At 39.9% G+C, this 26,106-nt stretch overlaps 2 protein-coding genes across 4 annotated transcripts in view; one reads left to right on the top strand and one right to left on the bottom strand.

The window, feature by feature from the left end:
- The window catches only part of col5a2b (collagen, type V, alpha 2b), a 32,089-nt gene extending 30,968 nt beyond the window's left edge, over positions 1–1,121 (top strand). The window contains exon 54 of the mRNA XM_084129547.1: positions 262–1,121. Coding sequence (XP_083985673.1) covers positions 262–408 — 147 coding nt within the window. The 3' untranslated portion in view covers positions 409–1,121. The remainder of the gene's footprint in view (positions 1–261) is intronic.
- Positions 1,122–1,158: 37 nt separating this feature from the next.
- gulp1b (GULP PTB domain containing engulfment adaptor 1b) overlaps positions 1,159–26,106 on the bottom strand; it is a 77,116-nt gene continuing 52,168 nt past the window's right edge. Inside the window, exons 3-13 of one of the 3 annotated variants that reach the window (XM_084129549.1) lie at positions 15,022–15,083; positions 14,521–14,592; positions 13,472–13,570; positions 9,316–9,453; positions 9,109–9,225; positions 7,040–7,126; positions 6,617–6,799; positions 4,499–4,631; positions 4,027–4,121; positions 3,305–3,315; positions 1,616–1,865 (exon numbers count right to left, since the gene is read on the bottom strand). In XM_084129549.1, the coding sequence (XP_083985675.1) occupies positions 1,844–1,865; positions 3,305–3,315; positions 4,027–4,121; positions 4,499–4,631; positions 6,617–6,799; positions 7,040–7,126; positions 9,109–9,225; positions 9,316–9,453; positions 13,472–13,570; positions 14,521–14,592; positions 15,022–15,083 (1,019 nt within the window). In that variant the 3' untranslated portion in view covers positions 1,616–1,843. Of the gene's footprint in view, positions 1,866–3,304; positions 3,316–4,026; positions 4,122–4,498; positions 4,632–6,616; positions 6,800–7,039; positions 7,127–9,108; positions 9,226–9,315; positions 9,454–13,471; positions 13,571–14,520; positions 14,593–15,021; positions 15,084–26,106 lie in introns of all 3 variants that reach the window. The other 2 variants (XM_084129548.1, XM_084129550.1) reach the window with 2 other exon arrangements.

The following is a 26,106-nucleotide window of genomic DNA, read 5'->3' as shown; positions in this document are numbered from 1 at the left end:
TTCTATTCTCATTTGCATAAAATCATCACTCTGTTAAACTTTGTTGCATCGCTGTTGCTGGAAATCATCTCATCTCACTGAATGACTTGCGGTCATTTCGCTGCTGCAAATTGCTGCGAATCAGCGTGAATGGTCCTTAAGTTAGTTAGTCCCCAATGCTGATGACAATGTCAAGATTAGCATTCAGTAAGTGTTTTCATTTATGCAAAAATGCTACCAATGGAAAAACTCACAATTTTCCCTCTTTGTTCCTCTCTCCAGAAACCCAACGGCGAATGGGGCCGGACTGTCTTTGAGTACCGCACACAAACCCTTTCACGGCTCCCGATTGTGGACTTGGCTCCAGTGGATATAGGTGGCCAAGATCAGGAGTTTGGCATTGATATCGGCCATGTGTGCTTCTCATGAAGTCAAGGATAAAAGCATCATCATTTGGACTGGAGTTCTCAGCCAATACAGTATTTATTGTCAAACGCCGTCTGTAAGGGCCTTGAGGGATTTCTGACCTTTATTTCATGATTATTCATGATGATTTCCACTAGCCTGTGGTGTATGAGTGCATGAGAGACTATATGGACCCTTTAATTTATACTTTATACGCCATGTGTTATTAAAGTATGTGAAAACATTGATTTGAAATGAATTCAAAAAGTCATGTTTTACAAATTTGACAGCCTTGAGTGTCTAACATGTATGATGTTTTGTTGATGTTGTTCACCCTTAAATTGCAGTCATTTCTAGGGGATTTTGAAGGTTAAGTGAATCTGGATGAGATGGATGAGTTTGTTTGTGTAGTATTAAAGCAGGATCTTATTCAGGGTAGCATTCAATTCTCCAACAGTTCTCTTCCCAATCCCAATTGACCATACGAGAGAGAAATCAAACTGTTGGACGGATGATTAATTTATACTTAATTATTAATGAAAACTCCAATGTTGGTCTCATTAAAAGACTCATTAGCCTACGATACATGACACAAAGAAACTCTTTATCCAGCTTTTTGTACTCTTAAGAGGGGAAGTGGGCAGCAATTGTTTGTAATGAATTCCAGATTAAATATTTGAAATCCTTTTCAACAGAATTCATTTGAGTTTTATCATGAATAAATGTTAGTAGAGTAACTGTTTGCTGCTGTTGAAAAAAAGAGCACAAAGCTAATATGGTGTGCTATCAGTTTTCATTTATTCGCCATTAAAGAGCAAGTGATAAGCATTAAACAAATATTAAAACAGCCATCAATGAAAGAGAAAAGGATTGGAACATCTGGAAATATAAATGGAGAACCTCAACAATGATTTTGCTGAACATATAAATTTTTTGATAAATCTATAACCCTGATGATGTTTAGTATATTAATAGTTTAGATATTATAATATAACCTTTTAGTCTTTGCACCATTACAACATGAGCAACCTCCTCAGCAACAACTGCAACCACAAATTATTATAATTTGGCAAGGATTCTAAACACAACCTGGCCGTGAATGAATACAGCTTTGCATCTAAATTTGGTCCAAACTCTAGAAAAATTCTAGAAAGAGCTAGATCACATTTTGTGTCAATCTCTCTTTTAACAATTTCTGTTTCAGGATTAAGAAGTTAAAATACACAAATCATCAATATTAAATGTTGATTTTATTATATAAAAATAGAAATGACCTCTACAGACCTTTGTGAGGCTCCTGCTACATTTCTTTCAAACTCAATTTCAAAATACAAATATTAAATATGTGATTTTTTTTTTAGGGTTTTGAGGTCAAGAATCACAGCGTATATAAAAATGTCTTTCCAAAATCAGCATCGGCTGTCCACCTGATCCAGGGAAAACACTGTCCCTTCTAGAGTCAGTCCCATTTGGAACCCCTCCTGCCAAAACAACAAATGTAAAATATGAACTAAACTGTGAGCTCAATAAAAACATGTAACAAGGTCAATGAAAAAGATAAATTCAAGTTTAGATAAGACTATATAATAACTTTCATTATTAACATTATAACAAACAAAACATCATCACATTGTTTAATGCTAACAGACCAGTAGTTCATGTACATTCAAAATTGTTATCTTTAAAATGAACCTCTACAGTGAAACCGGCTTCACATTGCACACATAAGCAGCACTGAAGTGTTAATTCTTTATGTTGTTTTCCAAGCTGTTCTTCTGCATCTGTGGTTGTGAAATGTTGACTTTCATGAATGCAGCCTCAATACATGCAGCCAATAGGAATGAGTCTCTATCAGTGCACATTTTCAATGATTTTTCTTCATGTTACACATTGAAAAAATAAGCTTAGGGCTGAAACTCTACATCCAGCAGCATGGTACTGCTTATGTGTGTGTAAACAAAAATGAGATGGCATGCATGCAATAACCAGCACCACAAAGAATCCGCAACTGCAGAACTAAACGCCTGTCATTGACAAAGTTCACCCCAGCCCTTCTCAGCTCAATTTTAATATATTTGACCATAAATTCAATTCTGCACACTCACAAAATAGGTCCAGAAATTAGGGAAAGAACAAAATCAGATTCCATGTTGGTTTAACATATTAAAGGGTTAGTTGACCCGAAAATGAAAATTCTGTCATTAATTACTAGTCGTTCCAAACCCGTTTCATCTTTGGAACACAAATGAAGATCTTTTTGATGAAATCTGAGAGCTTTCTGTCCCTCCACTGAAGGTCTACCACTTTGACGTTTCAAAAAGTTCATTAAAGAGATTGTAAAACTAATCCATAGTCAAATTTTCTGAAGAGACACGATCGCTTTATATGATGAACAGATTGAGTTTAGGCTTTTATTCACATATAAACATTGATCAGCGAACATAAACAGATGGAAACAACTGAATCTGCTATACATGCAAGAATGAACCTTATTGGGTTCTGAATGTTTATATGTAAATAAAAGCCTAAATTCAATCTGTTCATCATTTAAAGTGATCGTGTCTCTTCAGAAAATTTGGACTAAACCGCTCAATTCATATGGATTAGTTTTATGATCTCTTTATAAACGTTTTGAAGCGTCAAAGTGGTAGTTGCGTAGCTGTCAATGGAGGGACAGAAAGCTCTCAGATCTTCATTTGTGTTCAGTTGGTGTTAAGTTTGAAATGACATGAGGTTGGAGTAATTAATGACAGAATATTTATTTTTGGGTGAACTAACCCAGTAAGACATACAACACCATTTAGACACAGCAAAATACTATATATAGATACAGCAAAATTAATGCTTGTAAATCTTGTAAAACCATATCAAATACTAGAGGATACACTGTGAGGTGAATCACAAATGAAAGTGTACAAACCATCTCTGCCGCTGAGAGGTTGGGGGTGGCATTAAGGGTGAAAAGAGAGATGAAGATAATTGAATTATTCAGGATTACAGGATTTACAGACACAGGAGTGCAAATGATAGGGTCTAATAATCTCATAACAGGTGGGATGTCATAAATGGAAACTTCCATAATCCTTTGGATTATTGGAATGGGAATTAAAAACAGTCTATAGTACAGTGGGGCGAATGCTGCCAAATACTCCTCATATGCTTTGATCTTTTAATACAGTCTGACAATCATGTTAGATGCTTCTACTGTTTTTGTTTATGACACATTATTGACATTTCTCTTTCCCATATCTAGAATTCTATCATAATCCTATTCAAAACATATGAGCAACGTGTTCAAAATGATTCACACTTTTTTTTAAAATAGTATTTCAATTCGAAGATATTACACATTGCATCAGAGACCAAATTAAAACCTTATGATACATAAACAAGTAGTGTTGTTGTAGAGTTATAGAGAATATAAAGATTGTACTTGAATACAATATTTAGTAGATGCATGATATTATAAAAATAAAATAGCTTTTACAGAATAAAAACATGCATACTTTATTGGTACCATATTGATTATCCACCAATATATATATTTTTAAATATAACATGAAAATAATCATCATATTGATCAGAATTTTAATATTGTTGAATATGTAAATGAAAGATTAAAAACTAAATAAATGTGCTTACCTGCATCTCATCCAGTTTGGACTGGATGTCTGGGGTGAAGACAGTAGGTCCACAAATGAACGGATCAAATGGTTCTGCTCCAAACAGGTCTATATCTACAGCACAACCAGACAAAGTAGTCAATAATTTGTCATTTAGCAGAGTGTGCAATAGTTCATGGATCACCCCTTGCAAAGTTTGAATCCAGACATTTCTTTTTATAAATAGAATATTATAAATGTATATTATATATAATTAACTCATTACTAAAAACATCTGTCAGTGCATTGGAACTGAAAGCGAAATTCACAACTATTTACTAACAAATGTCTTCATACAACATCTATACACCCTGGCTCCATTTGTTTTCAACTCAAATGGACCATTTTATGGAGAAGCATATGACATTAGCAATTATGGATCTTGCCTTCAGGTTTTTGAAAATGTGACACATTCATCTAAGTGAGACAGCACAAATAAAGGAGCCCCCCACCTCTGTCTTTTGGAAGCAGGTACGGAGATGAGATGCCGTTACAATTCAACCGTCTTGTTATTGGAGACTCAGGGGTGAATGGAACCATATCAAATATGTCAGTGGAGGGCGCTCTAGCTTGCATGCTTCCAGCCTAATAACATTGACAACAAACATATCATTATAAAGGCGTCAGAACCAGCCCAAATGTAAGATCTGACTTCGTTTGTGTGATAAGCATTTAACTGTAAATTTTGTGTATACTTTTTATCATTATGTGTTCCTTTTTTATTTAGGTATTTAGTTCTTATTTATTTATTTATTTGCAAGAAAAAAGAAAGCAGTGGTTCTCAAAAGGTGGGGACACTTCCCTAGTTTTAAAATCTTTCAACATTCAGATTTACCACACTGATGGCAGACGCGAAAACAAATGAGGTTTGTGCGAGTTTCTTGTATGTATGGCATTCACTGAGTAGTGGTTATGTAAACAAATTCATCCTTCGCCGGGAGTTTGATTGACCAATCATAATGTTGAATCCACCATTTTGTACGACAAACAAATCAGGAGAGTTAGAAGATTAACGTCGGTGGACTTTAACTTGAAAAATGATGCATATTGACGTCTTTCCGTGATTGAAACAACATACCTTCTGATGTTCATTCATTTTGTGCGCTTTAACCTTGTGCACGAGCAGATCCGTTTCCTCTTTGGAGAAGCGTTCAGACTTTCTGCTTGCAAATTACGCCATGTAAATAGCAATCCGCCATGACACAAGCGCAACTGGCTTTTAAAGGGAATGGAAGATGAGACTCTGATTGGTTTATTGCACATAAAGCCCAAAACATATCCATTACTCATTAAGAGAATAGGGACAATCCTTTTAGACCATGCGCCGGGCGTGCTGACCATTTTTTTTTGGATTCGAACACGCCCTAAGTGCACTTGCGCCCTCTGCTTTAGACCATGTGCTTAGATCGTTAAAATAAGGCCCTTTTCATACCAAAAGTAACCTGCTCTGTCTCAGCTGTCGGCCTGTTGTCAGTGTCCTCTTTACACCGCAATGTATTTTTCACTGCGTGAAATAACCCCAAAATAATACCTACTACAGGGTTGTGCAATACAGCTCCTGGAGGGCCACTGTCCTGCAAAGTTTAGCTCCAAACCCCAAATCTGAACCCAGAGAGTCCCTACGCTTATGGCCACACAGTGAGGGCAATTAAAAGCCTTTTATGGTGGCTTCTGTGTAGGCACGGCACAGGCAAAAAACTCACATCTCATGCTAATCTGGAAGTTTAATTGGTCCCACGCAGATGGAACAAGGCTTCAAGGGCATGTTTGTTCGCCGCAACGCACAAGGGGATCTTGTAGACTTAAATCCACTTTTCGGCAATGACGAAATTATGATAATGTCACGGTCTTGGCGCCCAGCACAGCATTACGGCGCGTTCCTGTCCCTGATTCGCACATTTGAACGCCATTGGACATTGCGATTCAATGTCATTATGCCAATCAGGCCTCAGTATTCTAGGTGAAAGGTGTTTCCCCATAGCGTCATCGATGACACAACGTTAAAAGACCGATTTTGAAGGGGTATCAGTTAATCAAGGTCTTACTAGGCATACTAGAAACTTCCAGGCAGGTGTGTTGAGGCAAGTTGGAGCTAAACTCTGCAGGACAGTGGCCCTCCAGGACCAAGTTTGGACACCCCTGACCTACTATACCAAATATTACTAAACCAAAAAGTTTTTCACGAAAACATTAAACACAACTTCTTATTTTGTTTTAAATTATTTAACATTTGATAATGAGGGGGGTGGTGCAGAGGTTTTTACTTTAAAAGGAGAGTGTCACCCCCCAAAAATTGAGAACCACTGCATTAAAGAAATAGTTCATCCATTGCTATATTGCATGAATTACATGGACTGTCCATTCTGAAAAATAACCCAATCTGTCTATCATCAAAGAAAAAAAGCCATTCAAGTTTGGAACCACGTGAGAGTAAATGTAGAGAATTTTTCATTTTTGGATGGACTATCCCTTTACGAATTAAAGATTCAAATTAAAGTGTAAGATTGTGTAGTAGCTAAGTGAATTGCATGCAAAGTGAACTGTGTTATTTTTGTGTACGAGACATTTACACGAGGTCGTGGCACGATGTAACCACTTGTGGATTGTAATTGGGTGGGCTTAGCAGGAGGAGGGGTGAGCAAGCTTGCTGATTGGCTGGAATCGGGTGAGCTGACAGGCGTTAGAGTGACAGAGGAGATCTCTAGGCTGGACAGTGATGTGACATCACCACACCAGGACAAGGCAGACGGCCTCTGCAAAATGTACGGCTCATTAGACACATTAACATGCAGGTGCTGAAAAAGGGCACTGGGGGTTGGGGAGAGAGAGAGAGCGAAAGATAGATTGGAATAGAGAAAAGGGGAAAACATGTGGCCCAAGTAGATAGGAGAGAAAAACAAACATTTTGAATAACTAAAAGAGAGCAGAATCAATGAGATTGGAGCAGCATCCGACTGGAATGATAAGCAAGACTCATTTCCTACTGAACGTACTGGTGAGCAGCGAGGATCCATCAGCTGATCCTCCAGCTCTTTAAGCTTCTTCTTCAGTTTTGAGTTCTCCATCTCCAAATCCTGAATCTTCAATTAACATAAGCACATATTGAATAAAACGATTCACATTTTCATTTCTCAATCACATGCAAACATTTTACATAAGTCTTTGGGATTCGGGACAACCCACAGCCTGCTCACAGGATTATTCTGGTTAGATTCGTCTATCTTTAGTCATATTTACACTTCAAAGAAAGCTGCATATAAGCAGCATACAGTATTTTATGAAAAGGAGCATTTTTACAGATGTAATGCAGCATACATTAAATGTATTTACACTGGAATCAAAATCAGGGAACGGAAAAGACCGTTGTTGAACAAATATGTTTCATTTAAGTTTATCAACTATCCGTTGCACATGTGAGCTCTGCTTTTTATATTTCGGCACCTATATTAACAGGTTACAGTATTCAAAATGGCCACATAAGCAATGTGGATTCACAGATTGAAATTGGCAAAGTTTGTAGTACGCCAGAATTAAACTTTTTAAAGGAAACCTGTTTATTGACAACAACCCAAATATCAACCCTACCCCCCTTTCCAAATCCTTGTGTGCACCAGTCTACAAAAAGTTGTCTTCCCTTATCTCCCCAAGCACTGTCACATCCACATTTTCCACTATTTTTTTTTTTTTTTTCAAAACAACCGCAAGCCTTCCTCCATGTTGCTGTTTGTTGACATGTTCCTAAGAATCAACTCTCAAATTGAAGGGTGTTTCTTTAACTGCGAGCCCTTTTATGTCTCAGGGGTTGATTTTTATAACTAACAACTTTTGAACAAAATCTTGGAAACTTTTTATCATGCTTTCATCATTTACTTTTGCCACTTTCCAAATGACTTTTATGGATCCACTTTATTTTGCAATGCAGAAGTAAGCTATTTTCTTTGAATGTGTGAGACTTCTGATTCCTTAGCTGCTATAGGTAAATAAGTAGAACAATAACAATGTGTTCATAATTATGACAATACATTAAAATATTAAGGTAAGAAATACCAGTTTACAATATCAAGCAGCATAACAAGTTCAAAATAACTGGAGGAGGATTAACTAGACACATTCAATTTACAAATGGCTGCGCATGCATCCATCAAATAAGATGGATATTCTATTGTTTTATTCTATTGTTTTACCCTTGTCCCAGACCCACAATCAATCTTAAACTTTAAAATCTGTAATAAAAAAATGAATAATTACATTTGTAAAGTCCCCCTGTGGTAAAAATCAAGTTTTTAATGTTTATATGTGGTGTTTTCAATATGCTTACTGTGTGCAAATTCATAAGTCAACACCATTGCTGAATATTTTCTCTTTAAATTGCAGTGAAAAAAAGATAGTTTGAAAAGTGCAGTTTTTTTGACGTCACAAACTACCTCGTAACCAATCACGTCACCGTATGATGATCAACGAGTGGATCTCTGAGCTGGTGTGAGTGAGTGGAGGTGGAGCTAATTTGCATATTCATAGAGCCTCGTATACTAAATGAGGCAAGGGTGTAGAGTTACTTTCAAGCTATTCAAAGGTATGAAGGAATTTTTTTTCAAGGAAAAAACATTTAAATATGTCATTTTGGTGATCAAAGATAAGTTTTAAGGGATACAATTATTGACTACAGGAGGACTTTGAAACTAAGCTGATTTAAACGATGTCTGAAGAAAACAAACAAAATAATTAATAAAACAAGTAATTTAATTATGGATGCACATAATCTAGCAATAAAAGTAACCTCAGCAGGACAAAAGAGTCAGCCATTTTATTTAAAAAAACAATATAAAATCGAGATGTTGGGAATTTTTATTGCATTAAGAAATAAGTATCAAAATTCTTTTACAAAATAAATTAGTGAAAGGTGTGTTTAGTGTGGCTTAAAAGAGTTGCATATTTTCCACAGGGCCAGAAGTACCCGAGAATCATCCTGCTATGAGCGTGTTTGTGTGAGAATGAAGAATTCTGAGCACATATATGCATCTTGAACGTGTGTGTGTGCAGTAATCCATGAACATAATCTTACTCGTTTCTGAAGGTTTCCAATCTGTTTCCTCGTCTCTACATCTTTTCCACCAGACTCTAGGAACTTTTTGTAGGCGAGATCAAAGGCTTGTCCGATAGCAAGAGTGATCTCCTCCGCCTGGGCAATATTTGCACACATTGCAATCAATAAACAAACCAGGTTTCTACTGTATTTAACATTTGTTAGATATCACAAGCTTATACTTACACATTTTTCACTGTCAAACACGTAACACAGGTGTTTCTTCGTCTCGGGCTCTGTACAGATAAAGGTGAAGATTCTTTTATCTGTTTTGTCATCTGCACAGAAGGACATTCTGTGAAGTTGGCAGTTATGCTGCATCTCCTGGAACAAGAAGGACAGTTGAACTGAGATGAAAGGCTCACTGGAATGACTGACCTATTTTGAAGCAAAAAGCAACAAATCGAAAACAGCCCAGAGGAGAATTTTTTTTTTGCTCAGGGGTTTAAATTTTTAAGGCTCTTTCATGGCTTGGGCGAATTCATGTGTTCTCGTTTATGTTTCAAAAATTACGTTTATTACTTTTTTTTAGATGTTTCTCCCAGAATTAAAAGATGTCACATTTTTGACATTAGCCTATTTCACATGCATGAGAAGTGCTTATTTATTTTGGCACCCATACTCATGGGTGTCACTTTGTTTTGAAGGGGTGGTATAATGCCCTTTTCACAAGATGTAAAATATGTCTTTGATGTCCCCAGAGTGTGTATGTGAAGTTTTAGCTCAAAATACCCCACAGATATTTTTATATAGCATGTTAAATTTAAACGCACCATTTTGTGTCTGTTCCTTTAAATGCAAATGAGCTGCTGCTCCCAGCACAGAGGGCGGAGCTTCAACAGCTTGTGTCATTTTACCTCACACAGACATGCACTGAAAATTCCAACTTTTAGCCTTATGTTCAAACCGAAGACAGATGATGTCAACAAAGTCAATGATGGAGAGACTCAAGAAGAAGTGACAACATGTAGAATGCAACAGGACATTTCTTAATGGTTAGTTGATGAATTTATGTAGCTGATGTGTAGTTATCTTCTAGTCATTGATTAGCATATTCTGTCTTGATAATCTATAAATCGTGTTCAGGTGGCAGGGTTTTTGCAAATTCTAGGGTTAGTGATGTCACTAACCCGGGAGAAATGGCGTGTAGTCCCTACCAGCCGTTTGTTGTAGTCCTTAAAAAGCAAATTCTTTAAAAGCAAATATCTCCCTTTGCTTTGAACTTTGAGCATTGTAACTTTGCAGATGTTGTTTATGCTCAAACAGCAACATTACACACTAACTAAAGTTAGAAAAGTGAAATCATAATCAACCACCCCTTTAAAAAATTGGTGTGAACGGGGGAGGGAACTCATTATTAACTCATTACAAAGAGACATAGTTCTTGCTGAACCATTCATTTAATCTGCCCTAATAAAACATTTTGTAAGCAAAATTTCAGATGCTTCTCAGTGTATAAATTGGCACATTTGTTTGCATTTTCTTTTGTGATTTCACTGGAATGAAAAGCGATAAACTGGAGCATTTGTCTGTGCTCAAGAACATTATGTTGTTGCCTTCAGCCACTGATAACAGCCTCAACGAGCTCTCATCAAAGCATGCAAAATAACATATTCCCGCTTCAGATCCACACTCATTTTACGCACTTGAACAAAATTAAAACTCTGCTCAACAACTGGAGATGCTTCTTCGAAATGGATACATTCCTGCTGAAAGCTGTTTCAAAAATTGATAAGGATATGTCCTATCCCTCAGCACCATCAATGACGCATATGACTATATTTACTGATTACAGTATTGACACTGTAAACCCAAATAAGTTGTAAAAAAAAATTTGAGGCAAAAATGATTATGTAATATCAACTTAAATATTTTTAGTAGTGGAAACTTCAGAAATTCAGTAAATGCTAACTTGCTAATTGGAAACACAATACTTTGATAGCATTAGTATAGCAATTGCTGAATGAGTGCGGTAATATAGAAAATGTAACATTTCTGTTCTCAAAATAAGATCATGCTCCACTCCTCACCATGATGAAAAAACAAAACAAAAACATCATTACAGAAACTCTTCTAATTTAGCATATATATATATATATATATATGCTAAATTAGTATTAGTATATATGCTAGTATATTAGTATTAGTATATATTAGTATATATGCTAAATTAGTATTTAGCTAAACATTAAATACTAAATCTCCCACTTAACATTAATCTTGCACAAAAACATTGTAACACTTAATTTCAGCAATTACTCTCCCCTTCGAGTGTCATGGCAAAGCATGCTTGGAAATAGAAATCCCAGCCCAGCTCCAGTTAAACTTAAGTTTGTCTAAATGAAAAGAAACAAGTTCATAAAACTCAAAACAATGAACCAATTCAGATTACTTAAAATGTGTCAGTTTTGTGAACTCAAAAGAAAAAGAAAGTTCTATATATTCATAAAAGTTAATTTGATTGAACTAATTTGTTTAATTTAAATTTATCTTACTCAAACCAATTAATTATTTTGAGCATTAGGGTTTTCATAATGGGCCCTATTTTAACGATCTAAGCGCATGGTCTAAAGCGCACGGCACAAGTTCACTTAGGGCGTGTCCGAATCCACTTTTGCTAGTTTAATGACGGGAAAAATGGTCGGTGCGCTCGGTGCATGGTCTAAAAGGGTTGTCCCTATTCTCATAATGAGTAATGGGTGTGTTTTTGGATTTACGTGCGTTAAACCAATCAGAGTCTCATCTCCCATTCCCTTTAAATGCCAGTTGCGCTCGCGCCATGGCAGATTCGCTATTAACATGATGGAATTTGATAGTGGAAAGACCAGACGCATCTCCAGAGCGCAAACGGATCTGCTTGTGCGCGAGGTAAAAGTGTGCAAGCAGACCATCTACGGGACAAGCCGGATTCCACCATATCTTTATGTGCACAATAATAATCTTTTACATTGTAATCCTTGTATTTTAAATATTTGGCATGTTTGTGTGCTGCTGTACGTCCCTGTGTGTTTAATAAGTAGAGTGTATGCACGTTGTGGACCCGCCTATAGGCGCACATTACTAACGCGCTCATTAAATAACAAATATTGCGCCATTGACTTTAGACCAGGTTTCAGTTGGTCAATGGCACAGTCTATTTCTGTTGCCTCAAAATAGCAACGTGCCAACAATGCGCCAGAACACACCTCGTTCTCAGACCAGCACGCCCATGGGCGCACAAATGGGTGCAAATGCATTTGCTATTTAAACAACGTGGCGCAGGATGTGAAAATGATAATTGCGTCAGACTGAAACTAGCAAAAAACACTTGCGTCGCACTTTACGCTGCATTGCGCCAGGTGTAAGATAGGGCCCAATATATGTTTATTTCCACTTGAATATAAATGTGATCCCCTTTCTGTAAATTAGATTTCATTAGAATCAAGTTTGTGATGAAGGCTATCTTGATCAAGTTTGTGAGTACTTTATTTTTCCGAAAACCATTTTACTGTTTAATTTGCGAAGAAATGCTTTATTTTAAATATCCAGAAAATCACATCAATTTCAGTATTGTGTCGCAAAATCAACATAAATGTAGGCTAAATGATGATTGATACATATTGATGGAACAATGGTGGTTTCACAGCTGATGTGACTCATACATCCTCTCTGTATGTTCTGTCTCATCCAGACTGACAAGCGCTAAAGCATAAACTCACTAAAGTCTAAGAAGGGATATTGCAATAAAATTTCAAACACAATTGCAAATTCACTTAGTGTTAGTCTTTCCCCATTGAGAATTAAAAGCCCTGAAGCGATTCCGATGCCCAGAAGCGACCGCCCTTGGTTATTGCTGTGTTTTCTCGTGGTGGCGCAGATGCTGCAAATATCTAGCAAAATATCTCACGTTACACATGACAAAATAAACTATTTCTCATGTGAGAAGTTTCTGCTTCTAACAACCTGCCACCTTCTCTTTAGAAATGGAAAATAGGCATTTAGGTCTTTGTTTTGAACACATCTTATTGCATTTAGTGCTAATTGGTTACTTTAGTTGCTGAATTAGTTAATATTGGAATGAGATAATTCTATCAGTTGTGCTAACAGAACTTGATTGATATTAAACAGTAAATGTTTGAAATATAAGTTAGCACATTTAATTTTCAGTTAAACTGCATTTCATTGTTCTGTCAGAGCAGGTGTGAGGATAATAGTGGGGTAGTTTATGGAGCTGAAAAAATTGCTGTGATTGTTGGAGTCTAAATTAGGCTTGCCATGCATGAAATCACATCAAGTGGTTTTATCTTTATTCAGCACTTCCTGTGACTGAACACAAGACAATTTTATATTTGAAAAAACCTACCTTAGTTTTAGGGTCCAATATCTTCACACCATATATAGAGATCTGAAGCTCCACTTTAGGAGTCTTCTGCCCCTCTGACTTCTTGATGTGCCTTTGAAACTGAGGAAGCAAAAGTGATTCATCACATGCAGCGGAAGTACATACCAAGGGAAAAGCAGACCGAGCCGGAGGTGTTCACCATTTTTAAAGGATGCTGGAGAGCAGTAGAGCATAAGGTGAAATGAGGTGCTCAAACGCGTCTCTAGAGGAATACACCGTCAAGTCCAAAGCTGGACATAAATTGGGCAAAAGAAATATCGCCAGCAAAAGGACATCATTACCATGCCCTTAATCTGTCACCCTAAAAATCCCACCAGGTTCTATTTCAGTTCTATTTTTAAATAACAACAAAGCAGTAAGATGTATCATAAAGATTTTTACATTAATGTGCAGCATCACCTCTTTTCTCACAGTGTCTGAAACTTTTTTTTTCCACTGAAACTGTTCGATCAAGGATCCGGTCTCTCTAAACCTGTGGTTATCTACTGGTTTGGCCGTGAAACCCACATTTTCCCATGGTTATTAAGCCACGACCCAAATATTTAGGAATTTGAACCAAGCTGATTTATTTCTTAAAAATGGTTGACACACACACACACACACACAAGTACCTTCACACTTAACATAAATTTTATGAATATCACTGATGAAAATACAGGTAAGTAAGGCTATAGCCTACAGTTCAGAATCAGTTCTTTCTTTTGGAAAACAATAACTCCATTTGTCGTGCACTTTGATCTTTGAAACTTTGCAGACCTTTTACATTCACAAACATATATATATATATAGTAGCTTTTTTTTTTCTTGTGTGAACAGGAACTCACATAACATTAAAATGAGGCTTGAGTCTGTTATATGAACTTTGGAAGTAAATGTACCCTTTAAAAATCTCTGTATATTTACATATAATTATTACAGCCGTTTCTGCCCCATAAACAGGCATGAAGAACTGTGAGCACATTTTATGGTCTATAAATGCACAGAATGGTGGAGTGCTGTGGACACACTACCTTCAGCTTCCTGACAGCCACACGGACCATGTCTGTCCCTTTGGGCTGCTCCACATCTGTGATTCCCAGGAACTACATAAACACACAGCAGACACAATGTCAGTTGATTTAAGTAATGTATTAACACTATATTTTGTTTGTAATGGTGACTGGGTTAATAAGCATACAGTATGTGTGTGTAGCATTCTGTACTTGATGAAAACTTTGATGAAGGTGACAGTCACAGAAGGGGACTTTAGTGAGCTGTAATAAAAGTCTATTCACTCTTTAGTGAATTTAGTACAAATTTAAACATCACTACATCCATCATACCAACAGCTTCAGTAGAGCAGGCTCATCTTTCACACACTTACACACACATCTCACATCCCAAAGTTAAAGACATGGTGTACACAGTGTGCATTTGCAGCGTAGGGCTGCTCCCACCCCCTTTTGTGTAGTACATATAGAAGAAGCAGAGAGAACCACAGGAACAAATAAGAAATACGTCTCAAACTGTACCTTTGCATTATACACAACATGACTTCTCACCAAGGCTTCAGGTGTGTGCATACTTGGTTTATCTGGATGTAAAAAGAGAATAAAGATGAAGAATTTAGGTGTAATGGCAGATGACTGATATTTCCAGTAAAGTCAGCAAAAAAAAAAAAAAAAAAATGTTAAGAAGTTTTTTCTGAACAAAGTTGGACGCGGAATTCTGCATTTCTATGGCAACACTATCAATGGCAAAATGTATATGCAGCGGACACTTGGTCACAAGTTGGTGCTCTCAAAAAATTCTTGAGCTTACAAGTTGTAATTATGAATTCTACGATGATGTAAACACTTTTTACAAGTCGGAATCTCGTAATTTCGCCATGGCGTGAATGCACCTATAGTTACTGACCTGAAGTAAATTCAATCATTTTTAATATAATGTTTGTTTCTGAACAACAATTGGGAAAATCTATCAAATTTTGTGCTGTTCCTAGCGTGTCTCACCAGCCGGTCTGCATGTCCTTTTGTTCTCACAGTTAGAAACGGGCAGCTGAAGGCTTAAATATTTTTAACAAGGTCCATAATAATTCAAGGCAGATTGTGCAGCACATTTTAGCTATAATTATTGCCTGAGCCTCTAACAATTTAATGCAGGTTTAGCATTTACATTATTTATCATTTATTGACATGTATTTACGTCTATGCTATTCATGTGATTAAAAAATCTTTTCAGTGCTGCATTGCTGTGCAAAGATGGTCAGTCAATGTTTCATTCATTCATTAGATTCTTTTTTCTTTACTTTTTTTGTGGTGTTCCTGAAATTTTTAATGCACCACAGGCACAGAAGCAGCAAAAATGTACAGTAGTTAAACAGGATTTGCAATCACTGGAAACTTTAAAGTTAATTATCGATTCTCCTGCATAGCTGACACTGCATATTTATCTCAGAGACACATTGATTAACATTGATAAGGGTCTCCTGTCTTTCAGTCCCCCAACTTCAGTGCTTTAACATGAAACAATCAACACACCGAAGTCTCAAACACAAAGAAAGCCTTTTCATGTTTTTTGTTTCTGAGAATTTTTGAGAAAGGTGTGTAATGCGAAGATAATAACACTGTTATGCAGTACTTGAGATCAAAGCAATGCACAGCATGAATAAATTAAACTGATTACTCCTGCTTTTATTTATACTGCTGTTGTTGCATTTGTTGTCAGTTTCAATTATTTTCATGTGGTGATTAATCAGACCTCATATTTTAATTAAATGTCTTCTTGTAGGCGTGTGAAATGTTGAGGTCCATGCATATCACGTTTAATTAGAGCAGGGGTTTTAATACTGTCCAGGGAGTCTAGCGACCCCCAGGCGGCTGCAAGGGGGAACTAGGGGGGTTGACAGAAAAGGATAGAGAATAGTGTAGTAAATTATTACATTTTCTAAATAATTACATAAAAATAGTCACCTTTATTTATATAGCGCTTTTTACAATACAGTTTCAAAGCAGCTTTACAGAGATAACAGGAAAATAATGCAACAAAGTTTGTTTCGGCTGTACAGCAGATCTAGAAGAAAATAGTGTCATAGTCCAGCTTAATCAAGTTCAGTGATGGTTCATATTTGTTGTAAAAAAGTTATTAATTTAGTTCACTTATATATATATATATATAGCTGCTCTGGAGAAAACAGTGATGTCATCGTCCAGCTCAGTTCAGTTCTCATATAATGGTGCCAATGCAGGCAGATCAATAATATTGTTGAATATTAAGTGTCCCCAACTAAGAAAGCCAAAAGCCAAAGGCGACAAATGCGACAGTGGCAAGGAACCAAAACTCCATCAGGTGACAGAATGGATAAAAAAAACCTTGGGAGAAACCAGGCTCAGTCGGGGGGCCAGTTCTCCTCTGGCCAACGAACGAACAGTGTATGATTATGATTCAGGCAGCATTACAGGTCAGAAGTCAGATTGGATCGAGCATTCAGAATATTTATCCAGTTCCATCTGGTTGAAGATCGGAGTCATCACGCCGGTATGGAGACGGGTTTGTTGAGGATCAGTGCCACTGGCTGTTGTGTCGATGAGGCCTTCACAGGAGAGAGTCTAGTTGACACGATCTCTGCTGACACTTCAGGGATGCGTTGTGGTCATGTCTAGGCGCAGGTCAACTATCTGATGTGGATACTGCCCCGATCTGGCTGACTACATCATGCGTTGTGGCCGTGTCTAGGCGCAGGTCCACCATCTGATGTGGATACGGCTCGGATTCGGCTGACTACAGTAAACCTCGGGATAAACAGAGAGACTAATATTAACGTAGATGCCTTTCTTCTTAAGATGTATCGAGCACATCGGGTGTAATAGGAAGTGTCCCCGGTTCCGGCTGACCTAGTTTATGCAGTCTAACAATCCTTTAACTGATTTGATTAATCGAAATTGATAATGTTCTATGTGTATGCCAGGTTAAAGAGATGTGTTTTTTTCCACAACTTATGGAAGCTAGATTGAAAAAATGTGAGTTTGGTATAGTTTTGTCATGTTTCTCTGTTCCATGTCCTCGTGTTGGAAGGTATAGGCCGCTTATTCATTATGGACCTCCTTGAGGGGTCCCCCTGGAACTTTGGGGACCTCAGTGTATGCCTATATTACTTATAAGGCGGGAAGACCCTGAACAGACAGCATAATTTTCTTCCTAGAGGGCTGACTGACATGTTGTGCTTTATTTCCTATTGCCCTTGTAGGTGTTGATGAAGAGCCCCTCATTGTTCTTTCTTTTCTCCCTTGAGCTGGGAGTGAAATTGTGAGTTGATGAATTGGCTCTATGGTCAGTGCATGCTGCCGTGATCTAGACCTGACTCAGCAGTGCACGGCTTTAGAAAAATGAAGAGAAACTGAAAAAACTGTGGGTGAGAAAGAGAGAGAGACAGAATAAAAGATTAAGGGCATAGAGGCTAAAGGAGACCGAGAGAGACAGCGAGTAAGAGAGATGGCCCTTAGAGTATAAGAACTGCGATACCAACAAAAAACAATAATATAATGAAGCTGACAAGCCGTCTAATCCTGTGCCAAAGAGGAGACAGCTCTCTCACTGTTTATTTGACACCTTTATAACACAGGCTCTTCAGCATTCACCGCCACGCAGGTACAAACACACACACGCGCACACACACACACACACACACACACATTAATCAGCTGAACTCTCTTTCCGCACACCAATTAATGCTCGACAGAGAGAGGACGAATGCTCAGGCATTCCCTGCTGCAGCAATGTCATGAGGACATAAGAAAAACTTAACTGCTTACAGCTTTGGGTGGCACAAATGTCTTTACCTATGAAACTTGATTTTAACAGTTTCTGAAGAAAATGTCTGTGCTTGCCTGTGCAAATCTTACGCTCAATGAAAGAGTTGGACTGACAGTTTTCCCATTATCAGGGTTGGGAACCATAAGGAATTAAACAATTCCAGTTCTGATTTCAATTGCGCTTTACAATAAAAAAAATGTCTTACTGGTTCCATTAGCAATTTAGTACTATTAAATATGTGAAAGAAAAAAAAATTGCATTTCAATATTTATACTTACTGCCCTCAGTAGACTGCTGCCAAATTAAGAGGTCATTTCAGATATACCAATTTATAAATAATTGTAATGTATACAAAGACGAGGCAGCCTAAATACAATCAAATTATTGTCCCTAACTATATATATATTAAATAAAAATACTATTTATTAAATAAAAATACCTTAGGGCCCTCTACATCAAAAGATATAACCGGGGACCCCATACAGTAGGTACATAGGTCTGATCACTCTGTTGGACTAACCAGGCAAAAAATACAATAAAGTACATCCCTGTTCCACAAGCTGCAAGGGGCTTTTATCTCTTCAGCAAAAATAATAGCAATGCTTGTCTAGACAAACACTACAAATTAAAAAAAAAGCTAATACTATGTTTTTTACATATCAAAGAGATTATGACAATCTCATTGTCATGATAATCATTTGAATAATCATGTGACACCAGTGTTTTTCCTGCATAGATAATTATGAGGCGGATGTCGACAAAACTTAGGCAGGCAGGCACGTCAAAGTCAAGTTTATTTCTAGAGCACATTTAAAACAATTGAAGTTGACCAAAGTGCTATACATCCAAAATCATAAATAAACAACAACAAAAATAAAACAACAACAAGAAGCCAAAAAAACACAGCTCTCAAACTGAAGTAAAAGCCAAAGAAAATAAATATGTTTTAAGACTAGATTTAAAAGCAGACAGTGTTGGGGCCAGCCTCACAGACAATGGTAAATTATTCCATAGTTTAGGGGCCGCAACTGAAAAGGACCGATCTCCCCTATGTTTCAGCCTTACTCTAGGGACAGCCAAGAGCATGCAATCTGCCGACCTAAGCGACCTCGATGGGACATGTTGTTGTATAAGTTCAGAAAGGTAGGTCGGAGCTAGACCATTTAAGGATTTATAAGCAAACACTAAAATTTTTAAATCAATCCTAAAACGTACTGGAAGCCAGTGAAGGGAGGCCAGTAGAGGAGAAATGTGATCACGCTTACGTATCCCTTTTAATAGTCTAGCTGCAGCATTCTGCACCAACTACAGGCGTGAGAGAGATGCATGGCTGACACCAGCATAGAGGGCATTACAATAGTCCAATTGAGAGGAACTCTTTCAAACTCTTTAAATGACAAAAAAGTTTCACTTTAGATAAGAGCCTTAACTGATAAAAACTGGCTTTAACCACAGAATTTATCTGTTTTTCAAGTTTAAAATCACTGTCCATGATTACTCCTCGAATTTTAACTGAGGATTTAACGTACGGAAGTAAGGAACCCAATTCTTTCACTCTCGTTTTACTCTCGTTAAAATATATAAAAAATCATGGCCATCCAAGCTTTAATGTCTGTGAGGCAGTCCAACAATAATTTTAAAGAGCTGGTATCCTTTTGTTTCAATGGCAGATAAAGTTGTGTGTCGTCTTGCATAACAGTGAAACGAAATGCCATGCTTTCTTAGGATAGACCCTTAAGGGAGGATGTACAGTGAAAACAGCATTGGGCCAAGAATAGACCCCTGGGAGACTCCACAAGGAAAAGGTGCCAATGGGGACACAAAGTCTCCAAGGCAAACAGAAAACTTCCTATCAGACAGATATGACCTAAACCACTCTAGAGCAAAACCTTTGATACCAACACAGTGGTCCAACCTAGAGATCAGAATATTATGATCAATGGTATCAAATGCAGCTGTAAGGTCTAACAGCATTAGAACAGCAGAATCTCCAATAAGTGACCAATAAGAGGTTGTTAAAAACTTTTAAAAGTGTAGTTTCTGTACTATGAAGGGCTTTAAATCCAGACTGAAACACCTCCAAAATTCCATGTAAATCCAAAAAAGATTGCAACTGTATACATACAGCTTTCTGTAAAATATTTTCGAAAGAAATGGAAGTTTAGAAATAGGTCGGTAATTGGAGAAAACTAATGTGTTAAGATTGGGTTTTACTTTATTTAATTTTATTTATTTTATTAGTGGTTGTACCACTGCATGTTTGAAGCCCAGTGGTACAACACCTGTGGTCAGGCTGCTATTTATAATTCCTAGAATTTTAGGCCCAATAGTTTCAAAAACTTGTTTTAAAAAACGTGGAGGGACAACCTATGTAGGACAGGCGGATGATTTAATTTGATCAATGATATATTTCAGAAAAGATAAAGACACAGGCTCAAACTGGTTAAAGACAGCAGAGCAGGTGACAATAATAGAAGGGTCCTCAGAAGAAGGTCAAATGTGTGCTCTAATATTTTCTATCTTATCTATAAATTTTTTTTAAAACTTCTCACAGACATCTGGAGAGGAGTAAGATCAATACAATTGAGAGGTAGGCCCATTTAGTACAGCATTAATTGTACTAAAAAGAGCTTGAGGTTTGTGAGAATTTTTGGAAATAATAGATAGGTATTTAATTTTCTCAGCTTTTACAGTTTTTTGGTATTTATGCCAGGTGTCTTTTAAGATGTCAAGAGACACCTGTAGTCTGTTTTTCTTCCACTGTCATTCAGCTCTCCTGCACTCTCATCTGACAGCACGAGTAGTATCGTTCAACCATGGTTCACTTTTTGGCTTAGAACGTATAACTTTAAAAGGTGCAACAATGTCTAACACACTTTGGCAGGTAGAATCAAACAGTGAGGATAACTCCTCTGTATTAAAACAGGAAGGGGGCATAAAATTAGTTTCATCCAAACTTTGGAAAACAGTAGAAAACGTCTCGGTTACTAATGTAACCCTCGTTCCCTGAAGGAGGGAACGAAAGACGCAACGTCGACGTGACAACGTAATTGGGATCACTTCAGGGAGCCCTATCAACTTCGAGTGTCTACAGAACGAGCCAATGACCGTTGCCGTGCGTGAATCGCGTCACGCACCCTGCCCCGCAGCGCAGGTATAGACAGGAACTGGGCGCACACATTGTTTTTCGCTGAGGAGCCGGGATCGTGACGGCCGTACAGCGATGGTCAGCAACGGTGGCGACGGGACGTTATGTCTCCCGTTCCCTCCTTCAGGGAACGAGGGTTACATTAGTAACTGAGACGTTCCCTATCAGTCGCTCATGTTCGACGTAACGTCGACGTGACGACGTAATTGGGATCCCATGGAAAATGCCATGGTTGCTGCCACATCCAGCCCTCTAAGCAAGACTCACAGACCCCCAACTGGCTGGGGCCGAAGGCCTGCATAGAGGAGTTCCAGGGGAGAGGGACGCTGCGGAAGCCACATCCTGCCCGAAGGGAGGTAGCATGTGGAGAATACACATATGGACTGGTCGATTAGGGGCTGTGCAACATATGGAATGTCACTGGGATGGCCCCAGCCTAAGAAGGGGGAGGCAACACCAGACAGGGATGGCAGAGCAGACTCTGCCATGCGAAAGACACAGGCTCACTGCAGGGAGCTGATCGTGGAAGAATACGCATATGGGATCGCCGCAGGGATCACCACATATGGAACCCAGCCTAGCATAAGTTACACAAGCATACGAGCACTAGGCCTGACGTTGCAGAGCGTCCGACGCCGAAGGGGTGCGGAGGAACTCACAGGGTTCGCCTGAGTGGGTAACTCGACTGGAGCAAAAAAGCACACGTATCCGCTTCATGTGGAGGGGAGTGGCGCAGCAAGCTGACACTAGAGCGGGAACTTCGGTGTTACTGGCTGGTTGAAGCGAGCAGCTTGAAACCAGCTCAACACGTAGGCTATAAAACCTAGCGAACGTGATAGGTGTCGCCCAGCCCGCAGCTCTACAAATGTCTGTCAGCGAGGCACGGCCAGCGCCCAGGAAGAAGCAACACTCCTAGTGGAGTGGGCTCTCAACCCGAGGGGGCAGGGCACGCCTTGGGCTTTGTAAGCCAAGGCGATGGCATCCACTATCCAGTGGGCCATCCTCTGCTTGGAGACAGCCTTTCCCTTCTGCTGGCCTCCGTAACAGATGAAGAGCTGATCTGAGGTCCTGTGGCTTTGCATTCTGTCCACGTACAGACGTAGAGTGGGAACGGAACAGAGAAGAGTCAGGGCTGGGTCTGCTTCCTCTGAAGGCAGCCCTTGCAGGTTCACTACCTGGTCCTGGAAGGAAGTGGTAGGAACCTTGGGCACGTATCCGGGCCGGGGTCTCAGGATCACGTGAGAGTTAGTCGGGATGAATTCTAGGCACAATTCGTCGACGAAAATGCATGCAGGTCCCCTACCCTCTTGAAGGAGGTCAATGACACCAGGAGTACTGTCTTACAGGACAGAATTTTTAACTCAGCTGATTGCAAAGGCTCAAAGGGTGGTCTCTGAAGTGCCGAAAGGACCAGAGACAAATCCCAAGAGGGTATAGAGAGCGGGTGGATTTAGTCTCCTCGCCCCGCTCAGGAACCTGACGATCAGGTCGTGCTTTCCCAGTGACTTACCTTCAACTGCATCGTGATGTGCGGTGATAGCGGCAACATACGGGAGACAGCCTTCGCTTCAACCCATCTTGCAGGAAGGAAAGCACGACTCTGATCGAGCAAGTTCAGGGGATTTATTTGTGAGAAGAACACCACTCAACGAACAGGTTCCACTTAAACGCATAGAGGTGCCTCGTAGAGGGGGTTCTAGCGGAAGTGATGGTGCCAACTACCGCTTGGGGGTAGGTCACCTAGAACCTCCGCGTCCCGTCCAAGGACCAGACATGGAGTTTCCAAAGGTCTGGTAGATGGGTGCCATAGGGTGCCCTGTCTCTGAGAGAGCAGGTCCTCCCTCAGAGGAATGGGCCAGGGAGGGGCTGTCCCGAGGAGCACTAGGGAACCAGGTCCGGTTGGGCTAATACGGCGCAACGAGCAAGACCTGCTTGTCTTCCTCCCTGACTTTGCGCAGGGTCTGTGCAAGAAGGCTCACTGGGGGAAACGCATATTTGCGTAGACCCTGGGGCCAGCTATGGGCCAGTGCATCCGTGCCGAGGGTCCCCTCGGTCAGGGAGTAAAACAGCTGGCAGTGCGACGTGTCCGGGGCGGCAAACAGATCTATCTGTGCGGTCCCGAAACGCCTCCAAATCAGCTGGACCACCTGGGGGTGGAGTCGCAATTCTCCCGGTAACACCTGCTGCCGTGAGAGCTCGTCGGCTGCACAGTTGAGCAGGCCCGGAATATAAACGGCACAAAGCGACCTCAGATGCTTCTGACTCCAAAGGAGGAGATGGCGGGCGAGTTGTGACATGCGGCGGGAGTGTAGACCACCCTGATGGTTGATGTACGCAACGGTCACAGTGCTGTCCGTACAGACCAGTACATGCTTGCCTAGTAGCGGCGTTTTGAAGCTCGCCAGCGCAAGATGTACTGCTAACAACTCGAGGCAGTTGATGTGCCAATGCAGTTGAGGCCCCGTCCACAGACCTGAACACAGAGCATGCCCGTTGTACGTGGCCCCCCAGCCGGTGACAGAGGCATCCGTGGTGACCACAGAATGCCTGGACACTTGTTCTAGGGGAACACCTGCCCGCAGGAACGAAGTTCTAATGAAGCTCTGGGTCAGAACCACCCTCATGCATGTCCATAAGCGCCTGGGCCTTGGACCTACCACCCTCGTGCATGTCCATGAGCGCCTGGGCCTGGTCGACCTGCAAGAGCGCCATGACATGCAGGACAGAAGCAGCCTGTCCACAGGCTTTGTAAGCCTTCGCCGTGAGACCGGACGATAACTTACAAGCCTTGGACGGAAGGTGTGGATTCCCCCGCCAAGAGGAAGTGGATGATGGACACAGCTGCATTGCAATGGCACGCTCCACCGGCGGGAGATCCACATAACCCTTGGCTGCCCCGAGAAACCAATCATCCAACCGATGCAGGTGCAGAACCGATGCGGTGCAGAATAGACACCATCGGGGCATAGGAGAGGGGACTGCACCTCCCTTGAGGTAAGAGAGTCTAGATCTTAACGCGGCCATAGTCATATTCCCGCAATGGGAACATGAACTATTCACAAAAGCTGCCTCAGCATGCTGAATGCCCAAACATTAGAGGCAACTATTGTGGCCGTCTGCTGGCGCCAGGGAACGACCACACCCAGAAACGCACAAGCGGAATGACATCCTGAAAAGAATGCAGGGTCACGCTTGTGTTGCTCTTTTAGTTGAAAATAAAAAATAAAAACTCTTCCCACGCTGAGGCATCCAGGGGTAGCCACGGCTATAATGAGTTAAACACTCAAGAACGCCCACCGATACCGACACACACAGTGTAAGCTGTAAAAACAGCAGTTGAGAGCTGTAAGCTCACGGCCACCGCTGATCGCGCCATCACACCAACGCTGGACAGAGTTCGAATTACCAACTCGGAGAGTCTCTTCTTGCAGCACTGAAGAAACAACCTCTCGGCTCTGAAGTGAAAGACAATGTGTGCGTGCACCCGCTTCCTGTTTATACCCGAGCTGCGGGGTGGGAAGCGTGATGCGATTCACGCACGCCAATGGTCATTGGCTTGTTCTGTAGACACTCGAAGTTGATAGGGCTCCCTGAAGTGATCCCAATTACGTTGTCATGTTGACGTTACGTCAAACGTGAGCGACTAATAGGGAACTGAGCAGCAGTGGAAGAGTTAAACAGGTGAAATCGCCGAGCTGGTCCACTCGGTTTAGAATAACAGGGGAGAGAGATCTGAAAAAAAAAAAAAAAACGCTTCACAAACTTCAAGGTTACAAATTTGTAAACCACATGACAAAACAAGAGTCATCAACTATTAAAATCCTGTCATAGTTTGACATAATTCCAGACAAAAAGTCAGAAAAGTCATTGATGAAATCCTTATTATATTTAGGTGGTCGGTATATTACAGCACACAACACCATCTGGAATCGTCCTAACAGTTTCTGTTAGGACGTGCACAGATAGAACCCAAGTGGTGCTCAAGCACCTGCACTTTTGGCCTCTGACAGATAAGTGCCCTTTTTTGTTATTGTTAGTTTTTAATGTAAATTTGGTTGGATAAATGGATGGATGGAATAGTTAAGCAATATGAATACTGAATATCAGTACTAATGTAGACCGAGTTCATATTCTGCCTCTTTGGCTGTGACAGGGCAGACAGAAAGTCCACCGGACTTGAGGGCGCTGAGATCACCAGGCTTGGTGTGCCAGCCGCTCACACTGACCTCAGTTGAGGATCCATCAAACTAGCGGTCAGTCTCTGGGACTGATCCAGTGATCAAGGATATCCAAGGCAAACCACGGCCTTGTACGTATAGAAGGTTGAAGGTTAAATGGTTAAATGGTTCCCTAAATTAATGTTGTATCCCATCAGGGAAATGTTTTCAGCTTTGCAGATTCATGGTGTTCATTATTTTCATGGTGACTTTAACTTGATAAGTGTTGTTTTCTTCAATCATCTGATTATTAGAACACCTAACACCTTCACCACATTTTGAGAAAAGAAAAACCCTGGACACCACAACCTTTTATGGCAAAACATAGCAACATAATTATTCACAGAATTCAGAGTACAGAGTCTCTACTTAAAAAATTGCTGAGTCATGCGACCTCCAAAATTCATAACATTGATCTACTAGGTCATTTCAATATTTTT

The sequence above is a fragment of the Abramis brama genome (genome assembly GCF_963993115.1).
Source record: "Abramis brama genome assembly, chromosome: 11".
NCBI classification, from domain to species: Eukaryota; Metazoa; Chordata; class Actinopteri; order Cypriniformes; family Leuciscidae; genus Abramis; species Abramis brama.
Note: the sequence above shows the minus strand (reverse complement) of the source record. Positions and strands in the feature narration are given on the sequence as shown.